This window comes from Hyla sarda, chromosome 3 (assembly GCF_029499605.1).
Source record: "Hyla sarda isolate aHylSar1 chromosome 3, aHylSar1.hap1, whole genome shotgun sequence".
In the NCBI taxonomy this organism is placed as follows: Eukaryota; Metazoa; Chordata; class Amphibia; order Anura; family Hylidae; genus Hyla; species Hyla sarda.
The window spans coordinates 248,414,491-248,438,247 of NC_079191.1; the positions used below are offsets into that span (position 1 = coordinate 248,414,491).

At 43.0% G+C, this 23,757-nt stretch overlaps 2 protein-coding genes across 5 annotated transcripts in view; one reads left to right on the forward strand and one right to left on the reverse strand.

The window, feature by feature from the left end:
* Positions 1 to 23,757, reverse strand: part of MCM9 (minichromosome maintenance 9 homologous recombination repair factor) — a 105,058-nt gene that overhangs the window by 51,461 nt on the left and 29,840 nt on the right. For all 4 annotated transcript variants that reach the window (XM_056566434.1, XM_056566433.1, XM_056566435.1 and 1 more), the window contains one exon: positions 15,382 to 15,501. In XM_056566434.1, coding sequence (XP_056422409.1) covers positions 15,382 to 15,501 — 120 coding nt within the window. The remainder of the gene's footprint in view (positions 1 to 15,381; positions 15,502 to 23,757) is intronic.
* Positions 1,890 to 15,307, forward strand: ASF1A (anti-silencing function 1A histone chaperone). The gene is made up of 4 exons (XM_056566437.1): positions 1,890 to 2,341; positions 11,678 to 11,793; positions 12,910 to 13,086; positions 14,433 to 15,307. The coding sequence occupies exons 1-4, from the start codon at positions 2,233 to 2,235 to the stop codon at positions 14,643 to 14,645; spliced, it is 615 nt and encodes a 204-aa protein (XP_056422412.1). The 5' UTR covers positions 1,890 to 2,232; the 3' UTR covers positions 14,646 to 15,307.

Here is a 23,757-nt window from a genome sequence, read left to right on the forward strand (position 1 = left end):
GTCACGTATTTATCATTTGCGACTTTTGTCAAAAGTCCCTATTTTGTGCGCAAAGGTACTTTTTAAGGCGCTAAGGTACACCACCTACCAGTAGACGTGAGAATCACTTCTACTTTCCATAATTCAACCTTTAACCTCTAGTGGATGACAGCGTCCCACTCCCCTTCTATGACACGCGCTCAGTGGCCCTTATTTACTAAGAAATTTTTGTAGGTTTCTTTGTGGGTTTTAATTCCCTACAATTTATTTTCTACGGTATTTACTAAGGTTTCCCTATATTTTCCGCTTTCCCTACATTATTTTTTTTTTTTTTTTTTTTTACACATTCTCTGACCTCTCGGGTTTTCCTGAAATCCACCACATTTTATGTGGAAACCTTAGTAAATATGTTGGGTTTTTGTGAAAATGTCGGGAACACGCCCCTTTTTGGAGACCACGCCTCCTTTTCGGGTTCTCTTAGCTAAATTGAGAGAAAATTTGGGTTTTCTTCAATTCTGGCGCATGCAGAATTTCTGGCGCCAGAATCTGGCGAACAACCCGACAAAATGGGTTTGCAATAGTAAATGAGGGCCAGTGTATCATAGCTGGATGGTCCTAGCGGCTATCTGCCACCAGGACCTCTCTCTAATGCCAGACATCACCGAGCACGGTGATGCCCGGCTTTAACCCCTTAGACACCGCAATCAAATTGATTGTAGCGTCTTAAATGCAAGTAAAAATGTCCCGGCAGCTCTGTGAAAGTAAATAGAAAACCCTTAGTGATAGGTGTGTACTCCTGAAAGGTTGCTTAATCCAGATAATGGCTGGGAGATTATAGTCCCATAATAAATCATTGCAATCACCGCGCACAATGTGGCGGGCATGTAGCTTCATGTAATGATGGCATGAGTAATCCTGTGGGTGTGGCGGCTAGCCTGTGAGATACCGTCACACACAGAGTTAATAATGCTGTACAATATCAACAAGGCTAGCTTCACGTTGACAGATTGCATGATTTTTATGCATTTTGCCTAAAAAAGCCCTGTGTGAATTTAGGCTGGGTTCATGGTAGAAAAGTGCAGTCCATCCGTGGTATACGTATACTGTGGGTGGCGCATTTATTGTCTAATAATGGGTACACTTGCTTTTTTTTTTCTCTGAACGTATAGTTTCATTTTGTGGGACCCACAGTAGACTATGATTTTTAGTCCCAAAATGTATTTATGTTCAGAAAACTGACCAATCTACCAACAGACTTTCGCCATCAACAGAATTGAGGTGGTGTAGGCTTATTTACTGAATGCAGTAGTGCAGCCTGCTGCCATATTCTACAGAACAAAGTACAATATACTTTTTTTCAACATCTATTACAGCAGGCATCTGTCAGGTGTATATAATGGGACATAGCCTTATATTAATGCAGTGTTTCCCAACCAGGGTGCCTCCAGCTGTTGCAAAACTACAACTCCCAGCATGCCCGGACAGCCTTTGGCTGTGCGGGCATGATGGGAGTTGTAGTTTCGCAACAGCTGGAGGCGCCCTGGTTGGGAAACACTGCATTAATCAATTTATTCCATTAATAACTACTTATAAAATATAAAAGGTACAGTTTTTTGCCATTGTTTGTGCATTTTACCATCAGATGCAATAATTTATGTGCTTCCTTAAACTGATATTAAAACACGTCTTCTATTGATCTGCCTTCATGAAAATGCACATGCGCAGTGCACTCAGTAGCACAAGGTAAGCATGTGCTGCTGGCTCCACAGGGACCAGGGGCCCCAGGTGCAGAAGCAAAACATGAAGTGACAGATGCCCCGTTACACCTGCGGGTGTTGTCACAAGGGACAGAGATAATCCTCCATATACAATGCATAATGCTCGGCGTACTGAACCAGGGTCAGGTGACAGATCCTCCCGAGTCAGTGTGCGGCCTACAGGGGGCGCAGCCGCCGAGGCTTTGCAGCTGCACTGGTCATGAGGAGCCCGTCTTTTCCCTCTCGTGTAGCTTTTAGCGACAGGGGAGGGCTCGGGAGCAGCCAATCCGGACACACGCTGTTATAGCAACAGAGCAGAATGTGCGGAGTGGAGTGAGCCGGGGAGTCTGGGGCAGCACTCGGGAGCCCTCCAGCCGAGTCCCCGGAGCTCCATGAAGAGAGGAGAGCCGTGTGTGCCCGACAGAAAGCGTCCCCGGGAGCGCTGAGGGGCTGCGGCTTGTCTGCTCCCGCCCCATTGTTTGTGCGCTCCCAAAATATGGCAAAGGTTCAGGTGAACAATGTAGTGGTGCTGGACAACCCGTCTCCATTCTACAACCCCTTCCAGTTCGAGATCACTTTCGAGTGCATAGAGGACCTGTCTGAAGGTGAGTGGGTGAGGTGATGGCACCAGGCCCTGGCCTGAAGGAGGGCACACCGCCCAGGCAACTTGTGTGCACGGGAATGCGGGCAAACTTATGAGGAGGAGCCACGGTGTGCGGACGGAGCATCACCTCTCCACTGTGCCCAGCTGCAAATATTAATGGATATACACACAAATATATAACTACACACACACACACAAGTATATAACTATACACATGTATAACTAAAAACACACACACATATATATAACTATACACATGTATAACACACAACACACACACATATATAACTATACACATGTATAACACACACACATATATAACTATACACATGTATAACTAAACACACACACACACACACACACATATATAACTATACACATGTATAACTAAACACACACACATATATATAACTATACACAACTAAACACACACAAATATATAACTATACACATGTATAACTAAAAACACACAAATATATAACTATACACATGTATAACTAAACACACACAAATATATAACTATACACATGTATAACTAAACACACACAAATATATAACTATACACATGTATAACTAAACACACACACATATATAACTATACACATGTATAACACACACACATATATAACTATACACATGTATAACACACACACATATATAACTATACACATGTATAACACACAACACACAAATATATAACTAAACACACAAAAATATATAACTATACACCTGTATAACTAAACACACACACACACATATATATATATAACTAACACACACAAATATATAACTAAATACACACAAATATATACACAAATATATAATTATGCACACACACACACACACAAATATATAACTATGCACACACACACACATATATAACTATGCACACACACACACATATATAACTATGCACACACACACAAATATATAACTATGCACACACACACACATATATAACTATGCACACACACACACATATATATATATATATATATATCTATACACACACACACACAAATATATAACTATACACATGTATAACTAAAAACACACACATTTATAACTATACACATGTATAACTAAACACACACACACAAATATATAACTATGCACACACACACACACATATATATATATATATAACTATACACACACACACAAATATATAACTATACACATGTATAACTAAAAACACACACATTTATAACTATACACATGTATAACTAAACACACACACACAAATATATAACTATGCACACACACACACACATATATATATATATATATATATATATAACTATACACACACAAATAAAACTATACACATGTATAACTAAATACACAAATATATAACTATACACATGTATAACTAAACACACACATATATATAACTATACACATGTATAACACACAACACACAAATATAACTAAACACACAAATATAACTATACAAATTAACTAAACACACACATAACTATACATATGTATAACTAAACACACAAATATATAACACACACAAATATATAACTATACACATATAACTAACACACACAAATATATAACTATACACATGTATAACTAACACACACATATATAACTAAATACACAAATAAATAACTAAACACACAAATATATAAATATACACATGTATAACTAAACACACACACATAACTAAACACACACCTATACAGTGACCCCCCCCCGACCTACGATGGCCTTGACATGATCAAATTGACATACGATGCTTTATTATGTCGCCATCGCATTAAGTGCTATCCGACAGTGCAAAATGCTTAAGCTGCTGCCGGATAGCAGCTTAATGTTCCCCGTGTGGTGCGGTGAGTATTACTTACCCCTCCACTATGCTCCGGGGTGCCCTCTGGGTCCAGCACTGTTCCTCCGGTGTCTTCTCGGCCCTCTCCGGTGACGTCACTACGCTGTTGCGCACGCCGTCCCATCATCCAATAGGAAAGGCGTACGCAGCGGCGTAATGACGTCGCTACGCAGGCCCAGTAAGGCCTTGCGGAAGACAGCAGAGGAGCGGAGACCAGGAGAGCCCAGCGGAGGCCCAGCGGGAGGGGCGGGACGCGGTCCGGAGCGGCGGGGACAGGTGAGTACAGCTTCCTATACTTAACATTGTACGAATCCCTCAACATACGATGGATTCGACAAACGATGGCTCGTTTGGAACGAATTACCATCGTATGTTGAGGGACCACTGTATAACTATACACATGCTTAACTAAACACACACAAATATATAACTATGAAAATACATATATACAGTCATGGTCATGTTGGCACCCCTGAATTTTTTCAAGAGAATGAAGTATTTCTCACAGAAAAGGATTGCAGTAACACATATTTTGCTATACACATGTTTATTCCCTGTGTGTGTGTGTATTGGAACTAAACAAAAAAAAAAATCGTGGGGAGGAAATTGGACATAATGTCACACCAAACTCCAAAAATGGACTGGACAAAAATTATTGGCACCCTTAACTTAATATTTGGTTGCACACACTTTGGAAAAATAACTGAAATCAGTTGCTTCCTATAACATCAATAAGCTTCTTACACCTCTCAGCCGGAATGTTGGACCACTCTTCCTTTGCAAACTGCTCCAGGTCTCTCTTATTGGAAGGGCGCCTTTTCCCAACAGTAATTTTAAGATCTCTCCACAGGTGTTCAATGGGATTTAGATCTGGACTTATTGCTGGCCACTTCAGAACTCTCCAGCGCTTTGTAGCCATCCATTTCTGGGTGCTTATTGACATATGTTTGGGGTCATTGTCCTTATGTCTCGGACGCAAACCCAGCTTTCTGACACTGGGCTGTACAGTGCGACCCAAAATCCGTTGGTAATCCTCAGATTTCATGATGCCTTGCACACATTCACGGCACCCAGTGCCAGAGGCAGCAACACAACCCCAAAACATCATTGAACCTCCACCATATTTCACTGTTGGTTCTGTGTTCTTTTCTTTGTAGGCCTCATTCATTTTTTGGTAAACAGTAGAATGATGAGCTTTACCAAAAAGCTCTATCTTGGTCTCATCTGTCCACAAGACGTTTTCCCAGAAGGATTTTGGCTTACTCAAGTCCATTTTGGCAAAATGTAGTCTTGCTTTTTTATGTCTCTGTGTCAGAAGTGGTGTGCTCCTGAGTCTCCTGCCATAACATTTAATTTAAATGGGTACTCCGGCGCTAAGACATCTCATCCCCTATCCAAAGGATATCTGGGGACCCCCGTGATCTTGCACGCAGCACCCCGTTACAATCAGTCCCCGGAGCATGTTCACTCCGGGTCTGATTACTGCCGATCACGGTGCCGGAGCATTGTGACGTCACGGCCTGGCCCCGTGTGATGTCACGCTCCACCCCCTCAATGCAAGCCTATGGGAGGGGGCGTGACAGCTGTCAAAGTTGAACGCCGTGTCTAAAGTGAAATTAAATCGTTGCCGGTTAGCTCAGGGGGCTGTTTGGGATGTCCACGGCGAAATCACAGCATCCTGAACAACTGTGACACAGCAGTAGGGTCCCCTACCTGCCTCCTGATGTCCGATCGCTGAATGACTGCTCAGTGCCTGATATCCAGGCATGAGCAGTCAAGCGGCAGAATCATCGATCACTGGTTTCCTACGAGAAACCATTAATCAATGTAAAAGATCAGTGTGTGCAGTGTTATAGGTCCCTATGAGAGCTATAACACTGCAAAAAAAATGTGAATAAAGATCATTTAACCCCTTCCCTAATACAAGTTTGAATCGCCCCCCTTTTCCCATAAAAAAAAGTGTAAATAAAAATAAACATATGTGGTATCGCCGCATGCGGAAATGTCCAAATTATAAAAATATATACATTTTTGGGTAAAATGACTGATGTCATTACAAAGTAGAATTGGTGGCGCAAAAAATAAGCCCTCATATGGATTTTTTTTGGAAAAACCCCAGGTCCTTAAGGGGTTAAATATTGCAAAAAAAAAGGGTGTGAAGGAGCAACACACAAACTAAACGGGAAATTTTAAACGAAATTAAGGGTAGGGTCACACAACCTATATGCGGTGTATTTCACGTTGCGAGAAATCTGCCGGCAAGTGGGAAATGCGCAATGAGTAGACACACGGCTTCCCCGCCGCAGCCCTGTGTGTACAGTAAAATTTGGAGGCATGCCTGTGCGTCATAATTACATAGGTGCGCTGGGCCCACCTCCAAACCTTACTGCGCACACAGGGCTGCGATAGGAAAGCCCTGTGTGTCTGCTCATAGACAGCATATTTCCTCTGCCAAGGGCATTTCTCGCAGCATCAAATATGCTGTGTATGTGCTTTGTGTTACACTATCCTTAAAATTGTATTTTCATTAAATTAAACTTTAGAAATGTCAAAAGTTTAGACTGGTTGGGGGGTCTCAGTGCTGAGACCTCCTCTGATCATTAGATATACGGCACTTCACTTCCCATCTTGGGGCACAGTGTGACTGATTGCATGAACTAGTATCCTGCAATCAGATTGACTGAGCGGGAAGTAAAACATGCCAAATATAATCATCAGAGGGGGTGTCAGCACTAAGACCCTGACCGATCCATTCTTTTGACATTTCTGAGATATTCAAACATATACTGTGGCAATCTTGTGAGGTAACCATAGGCTTTACCGGACTAAACACATTCTACATGTGACTACATATGGTCTGCTTTACACCTAGTATATTAACTCCAAACAAGAAAAGGCAAAAAGCACACAAGGGCGCACACCAATGATGTGCCCCTGAGGAAGTCACCTTTGGTGAAGGAACGCGTGGGGACCTTTTTTTCTGGGGGGACACCTGCTCCTGTACTTATAATGTGATATATTGTCTATTATTCTTTTTCCCTTGACCGCATGTTGGTTAGTATTATTGCTAGCATAGTGGCTGCTAATACTGTGGCTTCTAATTATTGTGCACTTTTTATTATTGCCTGTGTTTGCATAGGGATTTGCTTATTGCATATACTATGTATGTTAGTCTTACATCTCTTTGGCTGCTAGGAATTGTGTAATACTCATATTTACAAATATGTATAGGGGTACACTGCAATAAGGGAGTGTTTGTTACACATAATTTTGGATTTGCGGGTGTCCCTTAAGGGGACTCTTCAGGTTACTGGGGGTTCTCCTCCCTGGCTTTGGGAGATCATGTGTTATCTGGCTCCCATTTTTTTTTTAAAGTGTTTTTAACTGTGATATGTTTGTTATGTGATCTAAATAAAGTACAAATTGTTATTTATTCATTGGTGTGCACCCTTGTGCTTTTTTGCCTTTTCTTGATTGTAGTTATTGTGTTTACTATTAAGCATTGGCAGCACCCATCTCTTGTTTATTTATTGGTTGAGCCCACAAATATTTATGTGTGGTCGTTAACACCTGGTACATGTCTATACATTTTATCAGAAGGAAAGAAAAGCAAAGACTACCAGTGTAAAGCAGACTAAATATAGGCACTAGTAGACTACATTTAGTCTATTTAAACCTATCGCTATGGTTTATGCATGTTATGGTATATGTTAGGGATCGACAGATTATCGGTATGGCCGATCATCACGATTTTGGGCATTATCTGTATCGGCAGTTACCTTGCCAATAAGCCGATAATGCCCCAACCCATCGCACCGCGACCGACCCACCGCACCACCCCCCACCGTAGTGCTGGGCGGTATATCGGTATGGATTTTTGCCCATACCGCTATGCCGGTCGGGCCCCTCCCCCACCCTCCGAGTCAATAAAAAAAATGTAAAACTTACCCGTAATGGGGGTGGTCCAGGCCATCCATTCCTGTAGTGTCCGGGGGCGTTCCGGGTGAAGGGTGAACCGGTCCGGGCTGTCCTTCTCCGGGGGTCATCTTCTCCACTCCGGGCAGGCTCCGGCCTAGTACGCTGCATAGACGCCGCTACACCGTGACGTCAGGTGCGTCGCTGCGCACGGGCGTCACTGCGCAGCGGCGTCTATGCAGCGTACTAGGCCGGAGCCTGCCCGGAGTGGAGAAGATGACTGCCGGAGAAGGATAGTCCAGACTGGTTCACCCGGACAGGTAGGGGGAGAGAAGCGGGTGGGGGCGGCGGCCTATGGCACCGCAAAAGCCACTGCAGTGCATTGATTTAAAGCGCCCGCTTTAAATCAATGATCTGCAGCGGTGTCGCGGGGGGATAAATAGCCGATAACTTATACCGGAATATCGGCTATCGGCCCTAACCTCCACCGATTATCGGTATCGGCCCTAAAAAAACGATATCGGTCGATCCCTAGTATATGTATAAATACCTTTAAAAAAAAAGGTGTTTCGACATACCTGCTGCAGTGACGATAGGCATTGCATGAATTGTAATGAAACTATACATCGTAAACATCTAAGCACAAGTCAAAGGGTAAGCACATACACACCTTAGGCATCATACAGAAGTATTGTAGAGTATTATATACACAATCAAAGGATCAGAAGTCCCCTGTAGGACTAAACAAAAACTAAAATTCAAGTGCTGTATAAATAACCAAAAATACCTTTTCTTTTTAAAATTAAGTACTTTGTTAATGGATCACCACATCCATAACAACAAAAAAAAAACTATTTGCACTGAACACCACAAAAAGAAAAAAAATTAAGCCCTGCCAGAAATGTTTTTTTGACCACTTACCTCACAAAGGTAGAAAAAAAGTTTTATGTATAAGGAATTTAATAGATAAAAAAAAAAACTAAATGCATTTGGAATCACTGCAACTATATTGCTCTGCATGAGTAAATACTAATCTTTCTTTGGTCCTTTTTTTTGTGTTGACCTCTAACCCTTTAACGACCATGGACGTACATTTATGTCCTGTGTATGACAGCGAGCATCGGAGCGGTGCACGCATCATACTCTGCATGTCCCGGTTGCTGTCAGCGGCCGGGGACCCACCGGTAATGGCAGACATCGATCGCGCGGATGTCCGCCATTAACCCCTCAGATGCTGTGATCAATACAGATCACGGCATCTGCGGCATGTTAAAATAGATGATCGGACGCCCGCAGCGCTGCCGCAGGGATCTGATCATCTGTAATGTCTATCGGAGGTCCCCTCACCTGCCTCCAGCCGTCCATCTACAGGCATCTTCTGCTCTGGTCTGAGATCGAGCCCTATGCCTTATGCATAGCACTGAACAGTATTAGCAATTAAGTGATTGCTATTGATAAGTCCCCTATGGGGACATAAAAACTGTAAAAAAAAAAAAAAAAAAAAGATTGAAAAATGTATACAATTAAAAAAGTGAAAAATCCCCTCTCCCAATAAAAATTGTCCTTTTTTCCCCATTTACCCCCAAAAAGCATACATTTTATTTTTATAAACATATTTGGTATCGACACGTGCGTAAATGTCCGAACTATCAAAATATAATGTTAACGATCCCGTACGGTGAACGGCGTAAACGTAATTTTTTTTAAAAAATGCAGCTTTTTTTGTCACATTTTATTCCAAAAAAAATATATATATATAAAAAGTGATCTAAGAGTTTTATATATGCAAATGTGGTATCAATAAAAAGTACAGATGACGGCGCAAAAAAGGAACCCTCATACCGCCCTATATACGGAAAAATGAAAAAGTTATAGGTGGTCAAAATAGGGCGATTTTATATTACAGATTTTGTACAAAAAGTTTGAGATTTTTTTTAAGCAGTACAAAAATTTAATAGCATCTAGCCATGGGTAGCATTTTAAATCGTATTGACCCACAGAATAAAGAATATTATTACCGTAAAGTGTTCAGTGTGAAAACGAAACCCTCCATATTGTGGAAAATTGTGGTTTTCATTTAAATTTCCTCCCTAAAAAAAATAATTCTTTGGGTTCGCCATACATTTTTTTGGTAAAATGAGGTTTCATTACAGAGTACAATTGGTCACACACAAAAAACAAACCCTTATATGGGTCTGTAGCTGGAAGTATAAAAGAGTTATGGATTTTAGAAGGTGAGGAGGAAAAACTAAAAATGCTAAAATTTTATTGGCCCGGTCCTTAAAGGAGTAGTCCAGTGTAGGGATCGACCGATTATCGGTATGGCCGATATTATCGGCCGATAATCACGATTTTGGGCATTATCGGTATCGGCAATTACCTTGCCGATAAGCCGATAATGCCCCGCCCCCAATGCACCGCGACCGCCCCCCCGTAGTGCTGGGCGGTATACCAGTATGGATTTTTGCCCATACCGCTATACCGGTCGGGCCCCTCCCCCACCCTCCGAGTCAATAAAAAAAAATTTAAACTTACCCGTAATGGGGTGGTCCGGGTCATCCATCCTGTAGTGTCCGGCGGCATTCCGGGTGGAGGGTGAACCGGTCCGGGCTGTCCTTCTCCGGGGGTCCTCTTTTCCACTCCGGGCAGGCTCCGGCCTAGTACGCTGCATAGACGCCGCTACGCCGTGACGTCAGGTGCGTCGCTGCGCACGGGCGTCACTGCAGCATACTAGGCCGGAGCCTGCCCGGAGTGGAGAAGAGGACCCCCGGAGAAGGACAGCCCGGACCGGTGCACCCTCCACCCGGAATGCCGCCGGACACTACAGGAAGGGAGGATGGATGGCCCGGACCACCCTGACAGGTAGGGGGGAGAGAAGCGGGTGGTGGTGGCGGCGGCGGCGGCCTATGGCACCGCAAAAGCCACCGCAGTGCATTGATTTAAAGCACCCGCTTTAAATCAATGCTCTGCAGCGGTGTCGAGGGGGGATAAATAGCTGATAACTTATACCGGAATATCGGTATAAGTTATCGGCTATCGGCCCTAAAAAAACGATATCGGTCGATCCCTAGTCCAGTGGTGACACAGTGGTGAACAACTTATCCCCTATCCTAAGGATAGGGGATAAGTTGCAGATCACGGGGGGTCCAACCGCTCGGGCCCCCTGTGATCTCCTGTACGGAGCCCCGACAGCCCGCGGGAAGAGGGCGTGTCGACCTCCGCACGAAGCGGCGGCCGACACGCCCCCTCAATACAACTCTATGGCAGAGCCGAAGCGCTGCCTTCGGCAATCTCCGGCTCTGCCATAGAGATGTATTGAGGGGGCGTGTCGGCCCCCGCTTCGTGCGGGGGTCGACACCCGCTATCTGGCCGGAGAGCCTGGCCCCCGTACAGAGAGATCGCAGGAGGCCTCAGCGGTCAGACCCCCCGCGATCTTAAACTTATCCTTATCCTTAGGATAGGGGATAAGTTTTTCACCACTGGACTACCCCTTTAAGGTCAAAATGGGCTTGGTGCTTAAGGGTTAAATTGTCTTTTGATCTAAGATCTCAAGTGTAATGAAAACACACTTTCTTTCTCACTTAGATTTGGAATGGAAAATAATATATGTCGGATCTGCCGAAAGTGAAGAATATGATCAAGTACTGGATTCTGTGTTAGTTGGCCCTGTACCTGCAGGACGACACATGTTTGTATTTCAGGTAAAGATTCTTTGTATTAAAAAACAGAAATCCTTTTCTCCGTAACCCAATTTTCCTTCAAATACAAGTAAGTTTCAAAGGTTTCCATTTTACATTGGGGTCTATGCTCATTCTAGGGTCAAATGACACTGGGGAAATACACTGCACAACCTGCAACTACCCTACATAAATGCCACATAACATATAAATGGGTACTCCGCGTGTTCAGAACGCTTGGAGCGGGCGGCCATGATAGTGATGTCAAGGCCACGCCCCCTCCACCCCTTTGGATAGGGGACAAGATGTTTATCAGCGGAGTACCCCTTTAAGCCGTGATTTTTCTAGTTTTTCTTGACTCCAACCATAACAATTATTTCAACAGCTGTTCAACAGGACTTTTTTGTGGGATTAGTTGAAAATTACTTGTTTTTACGGCAGTCAATATAAAAAATTAAACTCATCTAACTTTAAAAGTAGTAGTCCAGTATAAATATAGCCCATTATCTCCTGCCCAGCACTCTGCATTAATTACGTATGTTTGTTTTGTGTAAAAACAGATAAAAATGTTTTTATTAAAATCCACAGCATGTCCGCCCAGTGCACATACCCTTAATCTCTACATGGATAGTTGTCAGACCACACACAAACATACCTTTCCTTTTCCTTCCTTGATAGCACACTAATATTTGCTATATTTGTCTATAGCTGTGGCTGCAACAGCCTTTATCTCAAGGGAGCAGCCAGTTGCTAGTGACTTTTGGCCTTGTCCACATGTTTGAGCAGTAAGGGATTGTAGAATGTGTAGTAGTACATGGTGTGATAACGCCAGAGAGTAGTGAATTACGGTTACCGAATACTATATGACTAAAGAATGATCTGTTGGGAGGCTAGTACTAAGGGGGAGATTTATCAAAACCAGTGTAGAGGAAGAGTGGTGCAGTTGCCCATGGCAACCAATCAGATTCCTTCTTTCATTTTTCACAGGTCTCTTTTAAAATGAAAGCAGCAATCTGGTTGCCATGGACAGCTGCACCACTCTTCCTCTGCACAGTTTTCGATAAATGTTCCCCTAAGTGCACTAACCAAATACTGTTGCTTTATTTGCTAACTATTCTGCATTTTTGTTCATTTTGTCAGGCTGATGCCGCAAATCCTGGACTTATCCCAGATGCAGATGCAGTGGGTGTCACTGTGGTGTTAATAACCTGTACATACAGGGGACAAGAGTTTATCAGAGTTGGCTACTATGTTAATAATGAATACACTGAAACAGAGTTACGAGAAAATCCACCTGTGAAACCAGACTTTTCCAAGGTAAGGCCTGCCCAACCATAAATTACCTTTGTTCTTAAATACAGTCTTAAAATACATAATATTGGAATACATTTTTTTTAAAATTAATAATAAGATAATAGTATTTTCCCCTTAGTTTACAACATTCACCATGCAGGATAAATAACGTTATACAGTGCTCTGTTCATTATCTGTAGGAGCTGCTGGAGGTAACAGTCAGTATTCAGCTATCTCTAGCAGCAACCATTAAAAATAGAGTAGCGATATGCCGCTAATTATTCTAATGAAACTTGGGTCCCCATTCTCGAAATTGCAGGGGGCTCCAGAAGTCAGAGGAGCATATTTATATGTGTAAGGTATGGCCAGGAAAAAAGTAATAAAGATGGAGTGGGGCTTAACTTTAGAGTGAGGCCAGGAATGTAGAAAGGCATTTCTCTGCTCTCTACTCCAGGCCCTATTGACTTCATTTTCGGAAGCGGACTTCATTTGGGCCAATGAAGTCAAAGTGGCCCATGACTACATTCATAAATACTTTGGCATCCCATTTTGTAGGATGCCGACATGTGGAAAGTGTTGGCAAACCGTGATGTACATGTGGAATTACTTCCGTGGACTGCCATCTTTTAGACCTTGGTGAGACAACAACTTTAGTTGGTATTGTCCAAAAATTAAAACTTTTCACCTATGCACAGGATATGTGATAAGTACCTGTATGTACGAATCAAATTTCATATGTTATAGGTTCCCATTACACCAACTGTATCCTCGATGACAGACGAAACCCACACAACAGTGTGTCCCAACATATATGAAGCTGGTGTGTGTTTATTTTTCCTGCCACCCTGAGCAGGTTTACAATAAAAATATTTTTTCAGACAACCCCGGTAAAACTAACAAATTTTATACACTAAAGGTCTATTCACATGTACAGTATCCCGCGCTACGTGTGACCCTACCCTTAGTGTGTATTCACACGTACAGTATCCTGTGCAGATTTGAAGCTGCAGATTTCAGTGTAAACTAAATGACACAGCTTCAAATCTGCAGCTTTCAATCCTGCACATCAGATATGCGCAGGATACTATACGTTTGCATGCACCTAGCGCATCTGCAGCATATTTCACACTGCAGGAAATCTGCTGTGGATTTTGCTATGAGCAGATACACAGGGCTACCCAGCCGCAACCCTATGTGTGCAGTAAGGTTTGGAGGCGGGCTCAGTATGCTGGTGTGACTGACATGTGGGTCTGCCCCCAAACACTGCAGGTGCGCTTCCTGTGCCCCTACCCTTACAGTGCATTTGAAAAAAAAGTTTTCAGATCTTTTTACTGTCCCACATTTATATTATGTGGTTCTTCTATTTGCAGCTTCAAAGAAACATACTGGCATCGAACCCTAGAGTAACACGGTTTCACATAAACTGGGAGGACAACACTGAAAAGCTAGATGAACTGGAGAACAGTAACCCCAACCTACAATCTATGCTTTCCACAGACGCTATGCCATCTGCATCCAAAGGCTGGCCGACATCAGAGAACTCCCTTAACGTTATGCTAGAATCTCACATGGACTGTATGTGACCAACCAATCACCACAAAACAGGACTAGTTTACAGGATTCTGTCTCCCATGATTTGGAGACCGCATTCGCAAAACTTGCAATAAGAATACTTTCAGGCAGAAACACTATTTGAACTATTTTTATGTGGGTTACCACTGAATACGTTGGCAAAAGGGTAAAGTTAAAAGTTTTGTATTTATTTTAAAGTGCTTTAGTTTCCCCATTTGCTCTACATTAGTGCTTTTAAATAAACCAACTCTGTTCCACCTCTCTAACCATGAAGAACGTTTAACCATTTAAGGCTGAATCCACATGTTTTGTCAGTATAATTACTACAGCTTTTTGGGCTTAAAACGCTTTACTGTCTATAAATAGATTTTGGAAAGAAAGTGTATGTGCAGTGGGCTACATGCTAAGCAAAGGACAGTCTGCATTGTTTTCTGTGGTTTTGACATGCGAATGTAACTCTTTAGCACCATGCTTACAATATGCAGTGTCATACATTCCTGTTTTGGGATTTGTCATTGCCTGAGCCACTGTCTCCAGAGTGATGTTATAGATGGCAAATTCTGAAATATTTGCTTATAACTACAACATTTGAGGTTGCTTGAAGGGTCTGGAGAACACTTATAAATGTGGTGTTATGGTTTCATGCGTTTGCAGTTCTCCATCTTAGGCATTTTTAGCACTAGACTAAAACAAAAGTAGTGACAGGATAAACAATCATCAAATAAAATAAACGGAGAGAACACTTACCTGCGCTAGTTGATCCAATACCAGCAGTCAGAACTGATCTTGGCGTTATTTTGACAGCATATTTCAAAAACTGAGATTTGCCTGTACCAGGATCTCCAACAAGTAGAAGATGAGATTCTCCTATCAAACCAAAAGGGGAAAGGAAAAACAAGAGAGTTTAGTCAGGTATTTGGGATTCGCCCCTAAATATAACAAAGCAACATTGTTACATATCACTTACAAAATGTCATTTATTTTTGGTTCATCAAAAGGGAATCTGTCATCAGTATCACCAGCACTAACCTGTTGGTACAGACTTGTAGTGCAGGTGATACTGATGAACATCTTACTTACCATTTCCTGTTCTGTGTCTTCATTCTGCCGTAATCACCGGTCTTCTGGATATGCAAATTACCTACTTGGCGCACGGGGTGTTCCCAAGCCCCAAATGCAGCATAATGCCTCTCCTCCACATGCACAATAACCGCAGCCATAGCTGCAGCATAGTAAGCTGCAGTATAGTAAGCTCAGCACAGGGGAGGAGGCATGACAATTAAGATACCGACCAGATGTCAGCGTGCACCCAGGGCTTGGGAATCCCCCATTTACCAAGCAGGTCATTTGCTTATCTAGAAGACCTGGGATAACAGCAGAATGGAGCCATGGATCAGGGAACAGTAAGTATGATTTTCATCAGTATCCCTTAAAGATATCCCAATTGGCCAGTTCTTGTGAAAATGTCTCACCTCTCAGGTTTCTGCATTAACATCCAAAGTGCTGTTTCTACTAGGGATCGACAGATATTGATTTTTTAGAGCCGATACCTGATAACCTGTGAACTTTCAGACCGATATTCCATGTATTTAAATCCCCCCCCAAATATTCTTGGTAAAATGAGGACGTGTGTGTGTGTGTGCGGGTATACCCTGATAAACTGTTTCTGGCCCCGCAGAAGTCGGTGCAGATCAATGATTTAAAGCTGACGCTTTAAATCAATGAACTGCAGCAGCTTTTGCGGGGCCAGAGACCACCACTGCCACCCGCTTCTCTCCCCCTGCCTGTCCTGAGTAAAACCACCGACGCTGCAAGAGACCGCCGCCACCCGCTTCTCTCCCCTGCCTGTCCTGAGTAAAACCACCGACGCTGCAAGAGACCGCTGCCACCCGCTTCTCTCCCCCTGCCTGTCCTAAGGTCTTGAGTCCAACCACCGCCGCTGCCACCCCATTGCCTCCCCCATCCCCGGTTTTATAATTACCTGTTCCCGGAGTCCGTGCTACTTCTCGCTCCGGCGGCGTCCTGAGCTGTCACTGTGCGCCGGGCCACTGACTGTGATGTCGCGTTGAGGACTTCACTCATCATTGCGCAGAGCACAGCAACATCGCAGGACACCGCAGAAGCGGGTGGCGGCGGTGGTTGGACTCGGGACAGGCAGGGGGAGAGAAGTGGGCGGTGGTCTCTGGCCCCGCAAAAGTCGCTGCAGTTCATTGATTTAAAGTGCCCACATTATCGGCAAGGTAATTGCCGATACCGATAACTTAGAATATCGATAATATCGGCCAAACCGATAATCGGTCGATCCCTAGTTTCTACCTGGTTGTAATGTGATGATTGGTTTGGATTTTAATCCACTTTTTAATATTCCCTATGAGGACACTGGCCAATGGGATTGTCACCCTCTACGTGATAGACCGAAATTTCAAGAGATTATGATATTGTACAGCTTAAGATGGTCAAAGATGTGTGTCTGCTTCTAACCCAATAAGCATTCCAAAGTATACAGTTTGTTATATTGTGGGATATCTGCAATTAAATTAATTTTCCCAAAGGGAAATTGTTTATTAAATGATACAGCTGTCACATTTAATGGTCTTATCTGGGCTATGTTAAAGTGTAAAAAAATAAAAAATAAATAAGAGGATTGAGCTGGTTCTCAAGAACTATGAAAGTGGGACATATGGCAGTCAATAATGGTGAAAATATGATGAGAAAGTAATAGTGTATATGAAACCAGGGGTGGGGAGGAATAATGCCTAAAAATACCCAGAAGCACACTACTGCAGAGTTTTAAAATACATTTATTAAATTAGAAGTGCCCAAAGTGGATGCCTGGCTATCTACTCTGATATAGAATAATATAAAGCAAAGTCATAATATGAATAAAAAGTTATTCAAGTGCATTCATTTATAAGACAAACGCTCCCTCAGTGGGCACAATATTAGAGGCTCCAGCGATTCTCTGTCTGCACTTATCACACTTGGAACGTATTTGCTTCTGCCTACAGTAATCTGTGGAATACAAGTTCTTGCAACTAAAGGTGCTCTGTGACTATAAATGCACTTGAATAACTTTTTATTTATATTATCACTTTGCTTTATATTATTCTATATCTTGCCAGAGTGGATAGCCGGCATCCACTTTGGGCACTTCTAATTTGTGAATGAATGCATTTTTAAACTCTGCAGTAGTGCGCTTCTGGGTGTTTTTAGGCATTATCCCTGCACCCCCCAAACCTTGCAGGATCTTATGCTATTGCTATGTTAAAGTGTACCTGTCGTACCTATCACTTAAAAAAAAACTTTTGAAATGTCCTAGTGAAAAGTTTTGCTTGTTCTACCCTGCTAAACACTCCTCACCCAGCCCATCTGCTCCACGGGAGGTTTCTGTCCTTCCTGAGCCCGCCTTAGGACACCTGCGTTACGGTTTGACAGGTGTACCGCCTTATGTGATCAAGACACACTCCATAGACTTAAATTGCGGGTGTGTCTCAATCACATAACATGGAGTTGGAAAAGAACATGCTTAGCGCAAACCATATTGTTGAACGTGAACCTTTAAACAGCCTTGCCAGCAAGCAAACAGACCGAAACAGGCAAGTGTCACAGTTCAGGAGTCTTGGGATAATTGCAATAATTCACATACATCAAGTTCCGCTTGCAGCATAACATAAATGTCCTTTCTATTAGCAAACAAAAATTGTAGAAATGAATAATTTGTGGCACTCACCATACTGCAGTTGACTATCGTTTCTCGCCACTAGTGCACTACTTCTGACTTCAGCGGCGAGAAATGATTATCATCTGCCCTATTCCCCACACACTGCACTCCCCTGCCTGGATCGTGCCTGCTAAGAAAGTGTATAAGCCTTTGCAATGAAGAGTTATCAGCAGTATGGTGCGTGCCACAAATTATTAATTTCTACTATTTTTGTTTGCTACATGGACATTACATTATATTTCGTAGAGCACCAGTTAAGCGGACAGCTGGCACTTTAGCTGATCACTCACAGCTACAGTGTAGGCATTTAACCCCAGCAGTGACAGAGAACACCGAGTCCTTTACATTAGGTTCTCTGTACAAACAAACTTATGAGCTTCTCACCCAAACTTAGAAGGTACAGTCCCAAAGTGTAGCAGTATCTATCCTACCTCAGACAAGCTGACCTTCATCTAAGGCCAACTCCTTTCTGCTTCCCTCTGGCAGTGCTTACACATCTGGTTCAGGACTACAACACAGAACTGGAGTATCGGAGTGACTTTATGGCCAGAACCTTCAGTCACTCCCATACTCTGGTCTTATTTCCCCTAGACAAAAAGCCTCAGTGATCCATACCGCCCATCCACCATTTTAACAGCTGAATTTTTAGATACATATCTATCTATAGAATCACACACAGTGAGTGAAATAAATATATTTTCTAATGTGCTATTGACATGAAATGTTCACCAGACGTTGGCAACAACCCAAGTAATCCATACATACAAAGAAACTAAAACAAAAAAGCTCATAAATTGTTGTGTATAATAATGTGAAATCACACAGGGAAAAAAGTATTTAACCCATAAGGAAAGAAAGGGGCAAAAAGGCATAGAAAGCCAAGATAACTTCTGAAATCTATAAGTAATGAAAAAGTAATCCAGACCTTTGTCATAGCAAATTAATATCAGCTGGTTCAGTCCCAACTGATGGCCTACAAAAAGGTCTCATTGCTGTCTTCACAAGCTAATTGTTTCAAAATATAATGATTGGCGTTGGGGACAGGCGCATTTCTTAGCTTGTTCTATCTAGTAAGCACTGTTGGGGCCATAAATTTGCCTCGACCAGGTGCTACTCGCTAGATTTCTGAGGTAAAGAGAATATTCAAGAAAGTTGCCCAAGAGCCAAGGACAGTTTGTGGACAGTTTCAAAAAGAGCTGTAATTAGCAGGTAGTGCTGTCTGTCCATTGTTAAATAAAAAGCATGTTGAAACTCCTTTATAATTTTCTGCCGAACATTTAAAGGAATACTGCAGCCGAAGACAACTTATCCCCTATCCACAGGTCCCAGTGGACGGACCCCCCGCGATCTCCTGTACGGGCACCCAGAACTGCCGTGGCTCTGCAGGGCTAACGCTTGTTTCGTCGCCCTCACTAAGAGCTCGACAGACACACCTTCTTCATTCAGATCTATTGGAGAGGCGGGGATGCACGAACATTGCATCTCTGCCTCTCCCATAGAGATGCATGGAGGGGGCATGTCAGTTCTGGGTTCTACGTACAGGAGATCGAGGGGGGGGTCCTGTCCTGCGGATAGGGGATAAGTTGTCTTTGGCTGCAGTATTCAGTTAAGGAAAAAAAAAAGTGAAATACTGAGAGAATATAGTGTGGTCAGAGGAGAGCAAAATTGAACTGTTTGGATGCCATAATAAGTGGAGATGGGAACATTGTGGTTTGGGGTGGCTTTTCATCAAATGCTAATGGAAAACTTCACATGATGAAGGAAGGATGAATGGGCAAATTTACAGAGACAATCAAAACAAAAATTTGCTGCCATCTACCAGGATGATGAAGATGAAACAAGGGCGGACATTTCACAATACAATGATCCCAAACACACAGCTAAGGAAACTCTCAAAATGGTCTCAAAGAAAGAAAATAAAGATGCTAGAATGGCTCGGTCAATCACCTGACTAAAATCCCATTAAAAATCTATAGAAAGAACTGAAGATCATGATTCAAAGAGGAGGCCCACAGAACCTTCAAGATTTGAAGACTGTTTGTGTGGAAGAATGGGCCAGAATCCCACCAGAGCAATGCCTGCCACTAGTTTCTTTATACAGGAGTCATTTTGAAGTTGTCATTACCAACAGAGGTGGTGTTAAAAAAAATATCAGTAAGTGTGTTCAACCCTTTTCCCTGTGTCATTTCACATTATTACACATAACCTAATTTCTGAGCTTATTTGTATAAGTTTCTTTGTATGGATTACTTGGGTTGTTACCAACATCTCTGGAAATATATTTAGTGAGAAATATGGCGAATTGTTCAATACTTATTTTAACCACTGTATGTATATAGATAGATAGATATATTAGGGATCGACCAATATTGAATTTTTTAGGGCCGATACCGATAATCTGTGAACTTTGAGGCCGATAACTTATGCCGATATTCCGGTATAAATTAACGGCTATGGGGGAGGCAATGTGGCAGCGGCGGCCATCTCTGGCTGGGGGTGGGGCATTATCGGCAAGGTAAGTGCCGATACCGATAATGTCCAAAATAGATAATATCGGCCAAACCGATAATCGGTCGATCTCTTTATGCATACAAATTTTGTTTAAAAAAAATTTGCATTTTTAAAAAATAAATAGTACAATAATCGAAAATCTTATATAAATTGGGTCAAGCAAGAAAACGAGTAATGGAAGGCACTCATGGTACTGATGTTGTGCAAACTTTTATCCGTGGTACATAAAATCTCCAGCAGCACAACGCCAAGCCAGGATTAAACAAGTGTCATGGTACCAAGACACTTGTTTAATCCTGGCCCGGTGTTCCGCTGCTGGAGATTTTATGCACCCCGAATAAATCAATGAATGAATATATTTATTTATTTATATATTTGTGTTCGGGGCTTCACGCTCATGCTCGTGGTTACAGAAATACATACGTACCTGTATGGAAAATAATATACTAAACCTAACGGTCAGAATTGTGCCCAATGACCGCGACGGAGGGCACGCCTATAGTGGGCATGCCCTGTAATGGATAATTGAAAAAAGGGAGGGTTCCGCAAAATGTGACGTACGCCCCTCCCGTAGGAGCAGGGGCGTTATATACCCCCGCCCCTAACCACAACTACTTGACACCCCGCCTGAACACGTGTGGGGCGGAGCTCCCGCCCCTCACACAAATTCAGCCAATAGGCTTCCCACTTGTGTTCGGGGCTTCACGCTCATGCTCGTGGTTACAGCAATACATACGTACCTGTATGGAAAATAATATACTAAACCTAACGGTCAGAATTGTGCCCAATGACCGCGACGGAGGGCACGCCTATAGTGGGCAAAAATGAACCTGGTAGGAATAGAAAAAGGGTTAATAAACATGGATCAAACACCAACAACCTTAACACGTACTCCAAATTCAACTTCTAAATTGAGATCAAAATAAAGAATCTGCAAATTACTTAGCCTAGTAATTGATGCCTGGAACCAATGAGCTGATGGAGACTTACTATTCTGTAATCAACGAGTCGGCGTTGAAACCAGATCAAACTGACATACAAGCAGATAAATGCCTCTTCAACATGCTTGCCTGTGAAATTGTGGTAAGAGGGAAACCCATAGATACCTGTCAGGCACCCTGTGAAACTATCCAGTCCCCGCTATTAGTTGGCAAAAATAAACTGTTAGCAAGTGACCCACAGTACGCTGACAGACCTTTCCTGAGTGACATAAATTATTTCCATGAAAATGTGTCTGTGACAACAATTTCACAGTGAATGCTCCTGCAGACGTGGCAGGTAAGAAGTTTACAACCGCCTACTTGTCGTGATGTAATTGCTCGGTAGACGTGCCAGTAAAACAATTACGCAGTGCCTTCCCCTGCAGAAGTTGCAGGTAGCATGGGTATACAACAGTCTGTGAAGTGTGATATTATCGCTCTGAAGCTGTGTCCCTAGCAGCAATTGCTTGGTGCATCCCCCTGCAGACGTGGCCGGTATCACAGGTATACAACGGCCTGTGAATCGAGATGTTATTGCTCTGAAGACGTGTCAGTACCAATAACCTGCGTGGTGCCTCCCCCTGCAGACATGGCAGGCTTAACTGGTAAACAAGCCACCTATATGTCATAATAATAATTGCTGTACAGCCGTGTCAGTACAATAAACCTGCGTGGCGTATTTTTCCCTTTTTTTTTTTGCAAAAGTGGCAGGCATAACAGGTAAACCACCACCTATGTGTCGTAATGTTATTGCTCTGAAGATGTGTACGTAGCCATAATTACATGGTGCATCCCCTTGCAGACGTGCAGGTATAATGGGTGTGCAACAGCCTATGAATCGAGATGTTATTGCTCTGAACACGTGACAGATAACAATAACCTGCATGGTGCCTCCCCCTGCAGACGTGGCAGGCCTATCAGGAAACCAACCACCTATGTGCCATAATGTTATTTCTCTGAAGATGTGTCAGTAGCAAGAATTTCGTGGTTCATCCCCTGCAGATGTGGCAGGTATGATGGTTATACAACACCCTGTGAATCGAGATGTTATTGCTCTGAATACGTGTCAGTAACAATAACCTGCATGGTGCCTCCCCCTGCAGACGTGGCAGGCATAACAGGTAAACAACCACCTATGTGTCGTGATGTTATTGCGCTGAAGCTGTGTCAGTAGCAACAATTACGTAGTGCAGACCTGCAGACGTGGCAGGTATAACGGGTATACAATAGCCTATGGATTGAGCTGTTATTGCTCTGAATGCGAGTCAGTAACAATAACCTGCGTGGTGCCTCCCCCCTGCAGACGTGGCAGGCATAACAGGTAAACAACCACCTATGTGTCGTGATGTTATTGCGCTGACGATGTGTCAGTAGCAACAATTCCGTGGTGCATCCCCTGCAGATGTGGCAGGTATGACGGGTGTACAACAGCCTGTGAATCGAGATGATATTGCTCTGAATACGTGTCAGTAACAATAACCTGCGTGGTGCCTCCCCCTGCAGACGTGGCAGGCATAACAGGTAAACAACCACGTATGTGTATCATGACGTTATTTCTCTGAAGGAATGTCAGTAACAAGAACCAGCATAATGCCTCCCCCTGCAATGTCGCAGGTATAACGGGTGAACCACCACCTGTGTGTAATACTATCGTTGTTCTGAAGCAGTGTCGGACAATAGTCTGTGTGTGCCTCCCCCCTGTGGCTGTGGCAGTCACAACAGGTAAACCACCCCCTGCGTATCATAATGTTGTTGTTCTGAAGGCGTGTCAGTAATAATGACCTGTGTGGGGCCTCCCCCCTGCAGAAGTGGCTGGCATGACAGGTACTGACAACCTGTCAGTGTGAAGTAACTTTTGGCAATAACTGGACACTATAACGTAAGCCCCCAAGTGTGAGCACAGTGTAGTTA